Below are 16,087 nucleotides of genomic sequence, written 5' to 3'. Positions count from 1 at the left end.
CCTAGATATTGTGTTTTTTCATACTCATCGTCAGTTTATTGGATGGGGTGGTTAGTGGTTTCCAGCAGCTACTGAAACCCTCCTGAAACGTATATTCACATCATGTGCACTATCTGATCACAACTATCTTGTTCCATGATTCTTATAAGACAAGATGAAGGTCAAACTATGTAGCTGGTTTGCCATCTCTCAGTTGATCTCATCTAGGACTCAAGACTCAAGCTTTTAACTAGCACACAAAGAAGCTGACAGGCTTTAAGGGCCAAGCTCTGTGCTGAATTTAATGTTCTATCATATTTTAACTATAAATGCATTTGCCTACCCCCTACCAAATTATGTAGCTAGCTGCCCCTACTACTGAGGTTAAAAAGCACTTTCTGCCTAGGCTGTTATTTTTAATCTCCATGACTTATTGTAATATGTAGAAACTTTGAAAGCTATCAAGTAAGCTATCAAGTATTTTAAGAAAATAAAACAAAAAACTGTTTTCAATCCATCACTTCACAGTTTAGTTGGTAAGACTTAGAAATTCTTCTGAGGTCTAAGACGTGTGATTTTTAGTACTTTCTCTTTATGTCTTTTTTTTTTTTTTTACAAAAATTTTATTAGAGATGCAATAATGATTACCAATATTGTAAGATAACAAAGGTACAATTTCATACATTTCCCACCACTAGAGTTCTGTGTCCCATCCCTTCCACTGAAAGCTACCCTATTGGCCACCCCTCTGGGAGTGCTCCTTTTAAAAAACACAGTGAGAGCATGATAAATATTCTTTACTAAAAGTCAATTCCAGGGTTAGCTCATTTGAATAGTGTGCTGCCTTGACATGTGTGTAATTCAGGTTTCAGCCAGGCCGTCACTGCACTGCAGGAAGCATTGGTACTGGGATCTTTCATTCTCTTCAAAATAAATGAAAAATTCCAGTAATACCCGAGCCTTGCCAAGGGTAAGGATGGCTCCATCTTAACCATCAGCATTTTCTTCTGATTTGCATGCATGTATACATTTAAAACTGGGTGCTAGAGCTGAACCCAACAATCCATTAGCATTGAGCTGTTCTGGTGCAGTGACATCCTCTGTCCAGTGCACTACTGACTTTCAGGGTCTTCTCTGTGTCCACTGTACTTAAATCAGTGCTTGGTCTGTTTCTTGCAGCCCAGTCATTGTTGGATAAATGAGATGGTGGTACATTTGTCAGTCAGCCTGACTACTCTTCTGGACAAATTTTCAAATATTTCTGAAGGGTTAAGCAACTATTCCATCATCAACAAACTTGTGAAAATAGTGGATGACCTTGTGGAGTGTATGGAAAAGCCGTCATTTAAGGTAAACTTGTATTGTTAGAAACTGCTTTCTCTTACTGTTCGCTAATGCCTGTGCAGCTTAGGGGTTGGCTGGATATGAGCTTAATTAAACGTTTAATGAAAATGTTTACTTTAAAAGTGCATTTAGGGAGTCATTGGTGGCATAGCGGGTTAAGCGCAGGTGGCACAAAGTGCAAGGACCGACCTAAGGATCCCGGTTCTAGCCCCCGGCTCCCCACCTGCGGGGGAGTCGCTTCACAGGCGGTGAAGCAGGTCTGCAGGTGTCTATCTTTCTCTCCTCCTCTCTGTTTTCCCCTTCTCTCCCAATTTCTCTCTGTTCTATCCAACAATGACAACAAGAATAACTATAACAATAAAAAACAAGGTCAACAAAAGGGGATAAATAAATAAATATATATATATATATATATATTTTTTTTAAGTGCATTTAAAGGAATGGAAAGATAACTCCCTGGGTAGAACACCTGAATTCCACACAGTCCAGGTTCGAATCCTAACATCTTGTCCAAATTCCAGCTACTATTCCTTTTTTTAAATAAACTTTTTATTAGTGACTTAATACTATCCACAAAATTATAAAATCAAAGAGATATAATTTTTCACTATTTCCACCATCAAGAGTTCTGTATCCCTCTCCTTTTCACCAGAAGCTACAGTAGTTCACCCAAGGTGACAGATAAAGGTTGACTATTATTTCTGTAATTATCTGTCTATATTTATATTTGTCCATTTCTTTCTTTTTTTTTAAAGAGTTTACTAATGAGAAAGATAGGAGGAGGCGAGAAAGAACCAGACATCACTCTGCTGGTACATGGTACACTCTGCTGCCCTAGGGATTGAACTCGCAACCTCATGCTTGAGAATCCAATGCTTTATACACTGCCCCACCCCCTGGACCACCCCATTTTTTCCATAGTCCCATCTTCTCTTCCTTTCTAAGGCACACCGACACCTATTATTACTTCTGAATGTCCTTTCTTTTTTTCCCCTCATCTCTCTCTGGATCCTGATGGAGTTGGAGTTCAGAACCCTCTGTTAATCTTCCCGTAACGTTTCTCCTCCTCCTTTGGGAGTATGGACCAAAATCCTTTATGGGGTGTTGACAGTGGGAGTGCTGGCTTCTGTAATTACTTCTCAGCTGGACATGGGCATTGGCTGATCAATCCATGAACCCTATCCTCCTCCCGACCCCCATTCACACACACCAGCTACTACTCTTTTAAGATCCAACATCCTTCCCTTGTGTGTTCTCCACAGTCAGAAATCTTATGCCAGTAACCTTGATACTAAAGTTTTGTTGCTTGACTCCACAATTTCAGAATCTCTCTTAAAATCCACGGCATGTAAAAGTTAGCATCTCTTATTATCACATTAGTACTTATAATATACTGACGGCATTGATAGGACATATCGGCAGCAAGGTATGAAAAAGAAATGCTGTTGAGGTTGGAAAGATGATCCGTAATGGTGAGGTTTGGGAGAGCATTCCAGGTGCTAAAGAATGACCCCTGCACTTTGACTGGAGCCCAAGAGATTCATTTGAAGTAGGATTTCTTGCCTGTTTTGGAAATTGAGTTCATATACATATAAACTCAATACACCTAGATACTCCCAGTTTGTTAACTCTTACTGTTACCTGCCTTTTTTCTTTATCAAGAATCACTCATTTATGAATTTTTATAAGCCTTGACTTATGTTGAGGATCTCATAGAAATTAATCATATTCCCTTTTTTTATCCACCTTGAGTCACACAACTACCTTTAATTTTTGACAGTATATAATCTGTTGACTATCATTAAGCTACTATATTGATTGATATGATTTATAAGCACTGCTATCTATCTGTTTATCTATTTATTACCAGAGCACTGCTCAGCTGTGACTGAGGGTGGTGCGGGGGATTGAATCTGGAACTTTGGAGCCTCAGGCATGAGAGTCTCTTTGCATAACCATTATGCTCTCTACTGCTGCCCTACAGAAGCACTGCTGCTAAAAAGAGCTTTGTCAAGGTTTTTTCCCTCGGAGTGGAATTATGCCACAAATGAACACATACCCATCTTAACTAGACACTAATGTGTGTCAACATATCATTTCACCAGTGTATGAGTCCCCTCTGCTCTGTGTTCATGATAATATTAGTATCGCAGGACTTTAAAGTTTGGAGAGCTATTTGAATCCTATGATATTCTTTGTAATGAGGAGTGAGTATCTCTAAAGACCATCTGTAAGTTGTTGGAAGAATCACATCATTGTTTTACCCAGAGGTGAGCCCCAGACTTCACTGCATAGTCCAACAACTTGCTCTATGTGATAAGACAGTTGTCTTCAAAGTAATAATTTTACTTGAATTTTTGAAGGACATACTAATACAACAAAACCCATAGACTATCTGGGGAGAAACAAAAAGCACCTTTCTTTCTCTTTTAGAATATAAAAACACCACCTAGAAGGATACAGGCAAGGAATTTTACTCCTGCAGAATTCTTTGGGATTTTTAATAAATCCATCAATGCCTTTATGGACTTGGAGATGGTGGCATTTAAAGCTAGTGACTGCGTGTTCTCTTCAGCATCAAGTCCTGAAAAAGGTAAGACACATCAGCTGTTATAAGATCAATGTAAAAAGCAAGCTTGAATCTTAGATGTAGGTAAGGAAACTACCTTTCACTCAAACCTATGTGGCTGGAGAGAATTGTATGTATCAAAAGGAAAGCAAGCGTCAGTGACATGCAAGAAATTAGGGTTGTAGATTTGTTGGCTTGCAGGCCAACACAGCTGTCATCTTCAAATTAAAAGAACTTTGTGAAGAAATGAGAAATTTTTTTCTGATCTGATATTTTCTAGTAGTGCACTATTTCTTTCAGTTCTTACTGTTCTCTTCACAGATCTTTCCCTAAGGGTCTAACTCTGAGTCATGAATTCTGACCATCACCATGTACACTATATTTACAGCCTTTATTCTGCCACCAGATTCTTATAGTACAAAAAAAAAAAAAAATTGAATGTCTTTAAAATAATAGATTCATTACTGATAATCTGTATTTTTCTTTTGCTAGCATGTTGTGTAGACAATCCATTTTTGTTCTCTAACGTTACTATAGTGAATTTCTACCAAAAAAAAAAAAAAATAGGGTCCAATCTGAAAGAGACAGTGTCTGAATAACTTAGATGTGGGAAGCAGGCATGAAAAGTACTGATTTTGCACTTGGCCTTTTGGGGACGCTGTAATTTCTGTCAATCACCATGCAACACTGACACATTATTACTTTCTATTTAGATTCCAGAGTCAGTGTCACAAAACCATTTATGTTACCCCCTGTTGCAGCCAGCTCCCTTAGGAATGACAGCAGTAGCAGTAATAGTAAGTACTCATATCTGCTTTGATGCATGCATGGCTCCAGTCAGCCTCTCTGGAAGTACTGCATGGGCCTTGAGGGAAATCTCTCCTCTGATTACTATCAATATTGTTCTGTTCCTGTTCTTCTGGTTACCGCCTAACTGAGAACGGCAGGATTTGGGTTCCCTCCATCTAGAGATACTGTTTAGAGAAGTAAGCCAATACATCTTTTGTTAAAAATCATTTTCAATAAGGCATGAAAATCACATTTATACAATGATTTAAAGACAATCCATGGTGACTGAAAAACAGAGTGCATGTGAAATTTCCTGTGGACAAATGCTGGTGGCATAGAACTCCAAGGATTTTTTCTTTCCATTTCATATGTATTTGTCTTTGCTGTTGAATTTTGATATGTTTGTGATCTGAAGTTAAAAGTACATGTTGGAGAATGTGATTCTTCTCCTGAAATTTCTCTCCTCTTTGGCCCAGAGCCCTGTTGCCTGGATGCTGCTGTCTTTGCAGAGTTTACAATAAAGATCAGAGAGTTTACTAAGTGCTCTGGCCTTTTAGTCTCATGTAAGATGTAGGATGAAAATGTTTGTGATGTGATCTTAGTTAAAAAAAAAAAAGTCATCCCTTAAACATTAGTCATGGGACACTATTATATGACACAAGACCTAGATGAAAAAAAAAAAAAAAACTTAAAAATCTTCAATAACACTTACATAATTTAGAATTTAAAAAATTAATTTTTAAAACAATTAATTTATTTGGTGAATTTTATTATGGCATCCTGAACTTAAATGGAACTGTTTCATAGCCTCAATCCTTCCAAAGTGGATCTTTATAGATTTCAAAAATATTAATATGTTTGAATATGAGCTACTACCCAGACTTTACTGAGGGTATTCTTAATGCTATACTATCAGATCAAAGATGTTTTGAAATGTGTATTAATCCATTATGTTTTTTTCTAATAATGTAATTTTATTAATATTCAAACAAGTAACTTCTGAAGCATGACATTTCTGTTTATATTTCATCATTTTCTCATCTTTATTACCTTTTTCTACTTTGGGTTTCATTAGCTGGAGTTGTTCTAGATGTTTCATGTAGAAAAATTTGATGACTGATTTTTTAAGTCAGAATTTTCTAATAAAAACAAAAGTTCACATTTCTTTGTAAGCAGTTTTAGCTGCTTTAGAATCATATTTCCACTAATTCTCAGGGCTGGGTACATTCAGTAGGATTTACATGTTAACCATCCAAGAGGATCTGGTTTTGAACCCCAGGCTCAAACATGGAAATAAAAAATAACCATTTATTTGGTGTCCTGCAGGCCCCAAACCCTACCCATAACCCTGGTGCCCTCAAATGGAATTTTCTTGTGATTTCTACTTCAACTTGTAATATTAAAAAGCAGTGTGTTTGATGTCTAAAATATATGGCTTTCCTAGATGTCACAGGATAATACTCTGTAAGCACTGAGCCAAAAGTAGTTGATTCTCATATTTTCTGTATAAGTTTTTTGCCATGTAATAAGAGCCTTTAGAAATCTTTGCTTTGTGGTCCAGAAAGTGGCACAGTGGATAAAGCATTGGACTCTCAAGCATGAGGTCCTGACTTCAGTCCCCAGTAGCACATGTACCAGAGTGATATCTGGTTCTTTCTCTCCTCCTTTCTCATTAATAAATACATTTTAAAAAAAAAAAAAGCTTTGCTTTAGGTTGGATGTGGGGAAGCAGAAGGGTAAAGCTGTCTCTCCTTTTGCATCTGGATTTTGCTTCTTACATTTTGAAGCTCTTAATAATGTCTTATATTCATGACTGTCTCCCCCGATTAACTGATCTTTAGAGCTTATCAAGCTGTTGGCTGTGGTCTTTGTCTTCAAATGTTACTTGTGGGACATTAGCAGATCCTGTCTATGCTGTCATGGTAGTATTTTTTCTTCTCCCTCTTTTTTTTCCCAACCGAATGCCTTTCTTTGTAAAGTGTATCTCAGGTACCTAGCATATAGTTTGTCCATACTAGTGTATAGAATTTCTCTTTAACATTTAGCCTGTGTTACATACATTTTTGTTTTATATATTTGGCTGGACTTGAGTCTATTTGCTTGACATACTCATTGATCTGTTTTTCCTTAAAGAGAAATCTGGATTACTTCTTTTAGTATTCCATTTTTTTAAAAAAATTTTTTAAATGATCTTTATTTGTCTATTAGAGACAGACAGACACCTGCAGCCCTGCTTCACCACTCATGAAGCTTCCCCCTGCAGGTGGGGGCCAGAGACTCAAACCTGGGTCCTTGTGCACTGTAACATGTGCTGTGCTCAACCAGGACCTAGTCACCTAGTATTCCATTTTTAATTACTCTGACTTTTTTTTTTTTAAACCAGACTTTGCTCAACTCTGGGTTCTGGAGGTGCTGGGGATGGAGCCTGTGGCCTTGGAGTCTCAGGCAAGGATTCATTTGCATAATCACTACTGTTATCTCCCTGACCCAATTACTGACTTTTTAATAGCACTTTTCATTGTGTGGTTGTTGCCAAAATTAGAATTCACTTCTTAAATTGTAACATTCTACTTAGATTTACTATTATAGTGTTTCAGAAAAAGTAGAACCTTGGATGAAAACAGTTGAATTTGTGCTTGGAGCTAAATATCTATATAAATTACAAACTCCACAATGGAGTCTTAAAATCATTGCTTTTAAGTTTTTTTTGTTTGTTTGTTTGTTTTTTTACCAGAGCAATGCTCAGCTCTGGCTTATGGCATAGTGGGGGTTTGAACCTGGGACTTGAGAGCCTCAGGCATGAAAGTCTCTTTGCATAACCATTATGTTATACCCCCACCCTAAATCATTGCTTTTAAGTTTTCACATAACTTTTTTTTTTTTCCATTCACCAGACCACTGCTCAGCTCTGGTTTATGGTAATGCTGAGGGTAAACCTGGGAGCCTCTGGCATAGGGGGTTTTGAATAATCACCATGTGTCTCCCTAAACCTCACATGCCTATTTGAAAAATGATTATCTCAGGGCCAGGTGGTAACACACCTGGTTAAGTACTTATATTACAGTGCTCGAGGAGAGGATCCAGGTACAAGTCCCTGGTCCCCACCTAGCAGGGAAAATCTTCAGGAGAGGTGAAACAGGGCTACAGGTGTCTTTCTATTCCCATTCCCTCCTATCTTAATTTCTATCTCTATCCAATAATAAGTAAAAATATTTTAAAAAGGAAAAATGATGTCTCATTTATTTACTGACACATATGAATTATTCTATTTTATTGCTTATAAGTCCAAGTGTCTATCTAGTGTTCGTTGAATTCAGGCTAAAGAACCCTCGTTAGTTTTGATCTTGCAACAGAACCTTTTTGCTGCGGCTGACACAATGTCTCCGCCTTCAGTCTCACAGCTACTTCTACTAGGTATGGGATTCTGAGCTAACAAAATCTTTTCTTTCAGATCTATAAAGTTGTTACTCCATTGCTTTCTTGGCTCTGTTGTTTCTGACAAAAAGTAGCCAGTGTTGGGGGTCTGGATTGTTTTCCTGTCTTCTTTAAAAGCATCCCTTTGGGGCAGGGGAGATAGCATAATTGTTATGAAAAAGACTTCGATGCTTGAAGCTCTAAGGTGTCTGATTCATTCCCCCTGGTTGGCCTTAAGCCAGAGCTGAGTAGTGCTCTGGTGTCTTACATTAAAATAATGAAAAATATTTATAAAAAAAAAAAAAAACATGTGTAGCACCTTAAGATGTGCCGCAAGCTGCTTTACTTTGTGTTGTCAAACATTTTTGTGTCCCAGGTTTTTTTCCAAATTTGGGAGAAGTATAAAAATTCCTAAGAATGTAAGTTTTAGGCAAGTTCTGAATTCATAGCAAGATAGAAGGGGAACTACAATTTCTCAGTTTTATGCCTGCATGATTAAGCCACTGCTCCCCTCTCAGCAGCCGTCACTCCCCCAACCCTCTTTATTTTTATTTCATATGACAGAGATAGTGAGAGGAGAGAGACACCTGTAGTACTTGCTTCACTACTCATGAAGCTTCCCCCCTGCCAAATGGGGAGTCAGGGCTCAAACCTAGAGCCTAGGTCCTAGAGAGCATCATGCTATATGTACCACAGCCCAGCCCCTCCCTCCTCCCACCATATTTTCTTTCTGCCCCATTATCAACACTCCCATGGAAGAGAATCATCAGTTACAGCAGATGAACCTCCCTGACACCTTGTCATTCATGACATATGATTACACAGAGTTCATAGCAGATCTAGGGTTCTCTCTCAGAAATGAAGAGATGCCCAGATCCACACAGAATATGCAACACTTCAGTTTGTACTTTGTGATTTAGAATTTTCCACTGATTCTTTCTACTGGAAACCAAGCTGGTTTCCGCCCAGGAAGATCTACCTGCGAACAAGCCCTGGCCCTCTCAACTTACATTGATAATGGATTCCAGAAGAATTGAAAGACGGGTGCTGTCTTTGTTGATCTCACAGCAGCCTATGACACGGTCTGGCACCATGGTCTCCTAGTCAAGATCTCAAGATGCCTGCCTCCATGGGTGGCCAACACTATATTGTTTCTTCTCCAAAACAGAAGATTCCGGGTGCATCTGGGTGACAAGTCTAGCAGATGGAGACTTGTCTCAAGTGGCCTCCTCCAGGGCTCTGTTCTGGCTCCTACGCTATGCTATTTAATATTTACATCAGTGACCTCCCAGAAACTTCTTCAAGGAAGTTCATCTACGCCAATGACATCTGCTGTGCAACTCAGGCATCCAAGTTCGACATCCTCGAGGAAACACGAAAGACATGTCTCTGATATCTGATTACTGTAAAAAATGGCGACTAATCCCTAGCACTGCAAAAACGGTATCATCTGTTTTCCATCTACACCATGCCTCGGCCTCGCGTGAGCTTAATGTGCAGCTTGGCGATACAAGAATCCGGCATGAAGCCCAGTCAGTCTATCTTGGCATTACTCTCGATCGCACTCTGTCATTTCATAAACATCTCATAAAAACTGCAGCAAAGGTGGGCGCGAGGAATAACATCACTGCAAGACTGGCCAGCTCCTCATGGGGCGCGAGCGCTTCCACACTACGATCATCCTCTCTGGCATTATGCTATTCCACTGCAGAATACTGTGCCCCAGTATGGTTCCGTAGCCCCCATGTCCACTTGGTCGATTCCAAATTATATTCCTCCATGAGGATAATTTCTGGAACCATCCGTTCTACCCCGGTTCCATGGCTGCCAGTTCTTAGCAACATCGCCCCGCCAGATATTCGTCGGGATGCGGCATCATCTAAGTTCATTTCCCACGTCTACGCTCGACCGGACCTGCCAATATACGCGGATATCTTCGCCCACCCTGTCCAACGCTTGACGTCTCATCACCCAATCTGGTCCCCTACGCCTACACTGAACTTCTCTGTTCCAGTCTCTTGGAAACAGAGCTGGCAGTCAGCTGAGGTAAAGAACAAACACCTCATCACAGACCCCTGCAAGCGTCAACCCGGCTTTGACCTAACACGTTATGATCGGGCCCTCCTCAATCGCTATGGAACAGGCCATGGCCGGTGCGCTGCTATGTTCCATCGCTGGGGAGCCAGAGATGACCTGAACTGCCCCTGCAGCTCCAGACAGACTATGACCCACATAGTCAACGACTGCCACCTCTCCAGATTCAAAGGAGGTCTCTTTACATCAGGCTCAACCTGATGCTGTTGACTGGCTAAGGAAGAAGGGCAAACGCTAGAAGAAGAAGACTGGATACATCTCTTTCCTGAGATATGTGTGTGTGTGTGTGTGTGTGTGTGTGTGTGTGTGTGTGTGTACATGCGTGTGCTTTGCATATTCTAACAAGTGTTCTGGGTTTTTTTTTTTTGGTCTGTGGCTACTCTAAATAGTCCATACCCCTAGCTATCAATGTCAAGGTGATAGGGAGGTCACTTGAAGTTTGGTTTCTAAGTTGTGTATTATTCCCCTCTCTGACTGTGGGCCTCATTTCCCTCCTGATACATTGCCTGGGTGCTGTATGGTTGAGTATTTGGTTTTGTACTAGACACAGGGGAGCTTTGTCCTCATGGTCAATGCCGATCAGCTTTCCCTCCCCTGGGGCTTTGTTTTAAACCCCTACTGGAGTAGGAATAGAAGTCTCATTTTGAAGGCACAGGGTTTCTGAGATCTCTCTTAAGTACCTCGGAAGGCTTTACTGTCTTGTTAGTCAGAGTTCCATTCTCTGAATGGCAGCCATAGTCTGCTAGACTCCTTCCTCCTGGAGGTTGCTGACTGCTGGGATTTCTACATTCTCTTCCTATATCCTAAGGTATAGCTTATTCAAGCAGTGACTTTAAAAGATGGGTCCAGAGGTTTCTGATATATATATGTATATTTCAGTGTCCATGTCTTTGACCATTGAGACTACTGAGCCCTGACAAAGTTCTGTGTTCTACACAGCAGTCAGAAGGTGCCCCCCCAGCCCCAAACCAGAAAGTATCATGCCCCTGTAAAGGGGCAAAAAGAGACCATTGTAAGCTGCCCCACCCCTTGGATTTAAGGATGGGAATAGATGAAGTAAATCAGTAAGCGAGAAGATAAGCAGAATATTTGTCATCGCTAAGGCTTCATGAACCTGTGGATCAACTTTTCTAGAGAAAGAGAAAATGAAGACAGAAGAGTGAGGACCGGGCTTGAACCTAAATCACAGGCACCCTGCAAAATGACTAACGACGTGTGCACCTCCACTGAACATGGGTAGAGTCTGTGCGGACCCTCAGAAAGTTCACCCAGATAGTAGCTGGCGGAGGCCTAAAAGGGCTTCTAGTGCAGGGGTTCTGGAGACGGAGAAAGGAAGGAAAGGTGTGTCAAGGCCCGGTTATTCTCACCAGCTGGGAAGAAAGGAAGCAGGTTGTTAAAGGAGGCAGGGATAGGATTCCAAAATTAGCCATGCTGGCCAGAGGCCCTGGGCATATTTCAAAGATGTGAATGCCCTCTCCTGACAGAGGGAGACTGACTGGCCAAGATCCAAGGGGAGCCCCTAGATGGCTGGTCCACTCCCAGGAAGGGGCCAGTCATGGTGCCCTCATGAAAAGAATTACTTGATCAGTGATTCAAATTTCTTGAAGGATGTACTGCAGAGACCGTCTGTGAGGGCAGACCAGGAGACAGAAAAAGACAAGGCTTTGCCCCTGTGCTGCCCTTAAGTCCCATCCTTCTCCCGCCTGGGATCAGTTTCTCACTGATTCACTGAGATAACCTGTAACTGCCTTCTCCAAACTCCCTTAGAAGGAACAAGGTGTTTCCTTTTTTTTTTTTTTTTTAATTTTTTTACTGAGGGATTAATGGTTTACAGTCAACAATAAAATACAGTAGTTTGTACATGCGTGACATTTCCACATGACAATACAACCCCCACTAGGTCCTCTTCTGCTAGGACCTGAACCCCCCTGTACCCCAGAGTCTTTTACTTTGGTACAATACACCAGATCCAGTCCAAGTTCTGCTTAGTTTTCCCTTCTGGTCTTGTTTTTCAACTTCTGTCTATGAATGAGATCATCCCATATTCATCTTTTTGTTTCTGACTTATCTCACTTGACATGATATCTTTGAGCTTTATCCAAAACGGGGTAAAGAAGGTGAATTCGCCATGAATCTGAAACTTTGGAGCCTCAGTAATAAGAGTCTCTCTGCACAAAACATTATGCCATCTACCCCTGTTCACATTTCTCAGTTTTCCACATAACAGTTCAACCCCCTCTGGGTCCTCCTCTGTCATCATGTTCCAGGATCTGAACTCTCCCCCTGTCCCCACCCCAGAGTCTTTTACTTTGGTGCAATACACCAGACCTGTCAAATGCCTACTGAAAGGGTTATAGCAGTATGTTAACAGCAACACAGTAATAGTAGGGGATTTCAACACCCCTTGGATGTTAGACCAGAAACTATCAAATACTTAGAGGAGAATATCAGCAGAACTTTTTTCATCTGAATTTTAAAGACATCTCCAATGAAACAAATCCAATTACAAAAAAAAAAAAAAGGAGAACAAGGTTTCCTACCTCAGCTATTTGAGATTTCAGTCCTACTTCCTAAATTCACATTCCCACCCCTTCCAAACTGGGAATAGATCATGTGGCATCAAACAGCTAAGCTGTTCCATGCAGAGAAGTAGGAAAACATCTCCAAATGCTACACTCGCTGGTGCGCACAGAGACGGGGATTAGAGACACACCTCTTCATTCATGAAGCAGGATGGAGGGAAGTACCCCAAGCTAATCCCACACCTTCTAAGTTTCTTCTCTAGATGAAGTGTGGAGAGGCGCTGCTGCTTTCAACCTTTGCTTAGTGCATTTAGGATTTCCAAACATAAAAATCCTGAAGAGGAGTCAGAACTTTAGTTTACGTCACAACCTGGCACCTTAAATAGATATATATTTGAAACTATGATGAGGAAACCCCATGACTTTAAGCATCAGGTTACCTAGACATCAAAGGACTTCCTATTTGCAGTAGACCAAACCAACTTAATGCATACAGACCTAGATGTGGGTGGCCAAGAGGCTTTGTTCAAGTGTCATGGTTGATATCAAGAGAGAGAAAGTAAGAAGATATTGAAAGGGGGGCAGAAAATGCGGATGTATGTGCTGCTAAATCAGTCTCCTCCCAGAAATATGCCAAGTCTGTGTCACTCTGTGTCAACATTCACCAAGCCAAATTTCCTACCTGTGGGGGTCTCTCTCTCTCTGTCTCTCCCTCTCCCTCTCCTTCTCCCTCTCCCTCCCTCTCCTCTCACCTCATTTATCTTTTGGAAACAGCATGGGTTTCAAGTCACCATTCCCAAACAATGTCCAGCAGAAATATCAGCACTTTTAAATCTTTGAAACAGAAATAGGCCAAGGACACCACAGAAGAGCAACACTTTTGGCCTGGATACGTTCTTCTTACCACTGCCCTCCTTACATTACAGAGCAAAGCTCAGACTCCTTTGAAGACTCCCACCTGCAGTGGGCAGCCATGGCATTGACAGCATTCTTCTCTCTCGTGATTGGGATTGCTTTTGGAGCCTTATACTGGAAGGTGAGTATTGCTATTCCTTTTTCTTCATCAAGTACTTTATGAATGTTCTACATACTTAACTGTTGTTACCATATTCCTATAAATCACTGATAAACTACTTTTTTTCTGGAGAAGGCTCTTAACAAAAAACAAAAAAAAATAAGAGGGCAGGTTAAAGTCTATATTAATTTAGTCTCAGTAAAATTAAAATTTGGGGTTTTTCTTTCATACCTCACTCTTTGAAGACAAATCCTCTTAGCTGGATATTTATTTATTTTTAACCATTACACTGCTCAGCTTTGGCTTATGGTGGTGTGGGGGACTGAATCTTGGACTTTGGAACATCAGGCATGAGAGTCTCTTTGCATAACCATTATGCTATCTCCCCCTACCCAAGAGCAGATATTTAAGAAATGCATACAGCCTTTCTCTCTCTCTGCCTGCTTCAGGACCTGGGTTTGTTCCCCTGAATCACATTAAAACTAAAGAAGTTGAAATAGCTTTTAAGAGTGTGAACTAAATTCAAAGAGGCAGAGGCTAGATTGAAAAATCATGAAGTGCCATTTGTATTATCTGCGGATTTCAGATTCTTCTTCTTTTGTTCTCTTCTCAAAACCTGTCTAATTTTTTAACATGGTAAGTCATTAGAACTCAGATCTTTAAAATGCCTTCTGAATTTGACTACATTTTAAACTTTCAGCTTCCTTATTACTATTTCAGTTCTGACATCCAACAAAGACTGAGTTGAGAATGTTCTGCAGTTTTCAGGGTTTTTTTTTTTTTTTTGGTCACGAAAATGCTGTGACTGCTATGTGCTGAAAAAAATGGTATTAAAGTTATTGGCATAAAAATGAGTGAAGACCCAGCCCATCCTAAACATCAGACCTCTCATGAATACATTTCTCACATATTCCCTTGTTCTTTCTCCAGAAGAAACAGCCAAATCATACAAGAGCAGTTGAAACTATACAGATTAATGAAGAGGATAATGAGATAAGGTATTTTTATTTATTTATTTATTTTGGTCTGAGGTGTTTTGCTAAATATTTGGGCTCAGCATGGCTATTCCTCCTCCTGGACATATGTTTCTAACATCCTTAGGAATTTGTTCACTTATCATGGTCATTCCCAACCAGCATCTTCCAAGTCTTGACCTACGTTTAACATCTCTCTCTCTCTCTCTCTCTCTCTCCTATTCCACATCTCTATTCTCTTACAGACTGCTGTCACATAATTTCCCCCCATCCCCACCATGACCCTTCTTAAGGTATCAAGAGTGACTACCACTGCTTTCTTTATATGCTGCAGAATCCTGCTCAGATAAGACTCAAAGCTTTGTTATTTATCTTTTCCACACTCCCATCAAGACACGCTCTCTTCCCTTCTGAGAGCCTCTCACCAAGCAGAACTTTTTTTTTTAAAGCCATTCCTTTCCTTTATTAGCTAAGTTCTTGCCACAAACCCCAGCATTTCATTAGCCCTTTCTAAACTTCATCTTGGCCTCCTGTATCCTTGCACCCTGGTTCATAATGTCACTTACTAATGAAGGTCCTTTCAGTGCTTTTTCTCTTACACACTTAGCATATTTGTGACTTCACTCTGGCCTTCAGGATCCTAGCCTGGTCTGTTGATTCAGCACCTCCCCACACCCCCAAAGTTGAATAGACAACTCATTTAAGTTGCCTTTTCAGCTTCTGTAGCTAACCTGATCATCTTTCCATAGATTGCTGTGACACTGATTTACATTCAGTTACAGTTTTCATTTGGCATGTTGCTTTCTGATTATGCCTATATGTCTGAGCATTTTGAAAGGTTTTAGTATGTCTATATGCAGAGAGACTGTTCAGAGGCAGCCTTCCCAAAGGCAATATTTAATTTACAGAAAAATCGCCTGTTTCAATGTCCCAGATTGTGGTGTGTTTCAGAATCTTGTTCAAAAGCAAATAAGCATTCTCTCTCTCTTTTTTTTTCTAGTATGTTGCAAGAAAAAGAGAGAGAGTTTCAAGAGGTGTAATTGTGGCTTTTATCAACACTGTTACTTTCATACACTGGTAAGTTTTTAGAACTCAAGCTGAAAGATTTAACATTTATTAAGTCTTCCATCAAGCTGATGGCAGTCTGTTAACTGAAGCTGTTATATAACTGAATCGTGCATATCTAATTCATTCTGTGTTCTCAAGGTTTGAAAGACAAGCAGAATTAGTCCTGATTATATTGACTTTATCTTACAGGGGAAATATTAAAAGCTAACAATGGAGTGTTTATTTTTTAGACTAGACAATGTATTAGAAAATGATAAACACATCTTAGGGGAAAGCTTCATGAGCAGTGAAGCAGGGCTGCAGGCGTTTGTTTGTCTAT

General features: G+C 40.2%; 1 protein-coding gene across 2 annotated transcripts in view; it reads left to right on the top strand.

Moving 5' to 3' along the window:
• The window catches only part of KITLG (KIT ligand), a 105,026-nt gene that overhangs the window by 77,247 nt on the left and 11,692 nt on the right, over positions 1 to 16,087 (top strand). The window contains exons 4-9 of one of the 2 annotated variants that reach the window (XM_016185219.2): positions 1,159 to 1,329; positions 3,757 to 3,916; positions 4,606 to 4,689; positions 13,638 to 13,747; positions 14,657 to 14,724; positions 15,701 to 15,777. In XM_016185219.2, coding sequence (XP_016040705.2) covers positions 1,159 to 1,329; positions 3,757 to 3,916; positions 4,606 to 4,689; positions 13,638 to 13,747; positions 14,657 to 14,724; positions 15,701 to 15,740 — 633 coding nt within the window. In that variant the 3' untranslated portion in view covers positions 15,741 to 15,777. The remainder of the gene's footprint in view (positions 1 to 1,158; positions 1,330 to 3,756; positions 3,917 to 4,605; positions 4,690 to 13,637; positions 13,748 to 14,656; positions 14,725 to 15,700; positions 15,778 to 16,087) is intronic. The other variant, XM_060195506.1, reaches the window with a different exon arrangement.

The sequence above is a fragment of the Erinaceus europaeus genome, chromosome 7 (genome assembly GCF_950295315.1).
Source record: "Erinaceus europaeus chromosome 7, mEriEur2.1, whole genome shotgun sequence".
In the NCBI taxonomy this organism is placed as follows: domain Eukaryota; kingdom Metazoa; phylum Chordata; class Mammalia; order Eulipotyphla; family Erinaceidae; genus Erinaceus; species Erinaceus europaeus.
Note: the sequence above shows the minus strand (reverse complement) of the source record. Positions and strands in the feature narration are given on the sequence as shown.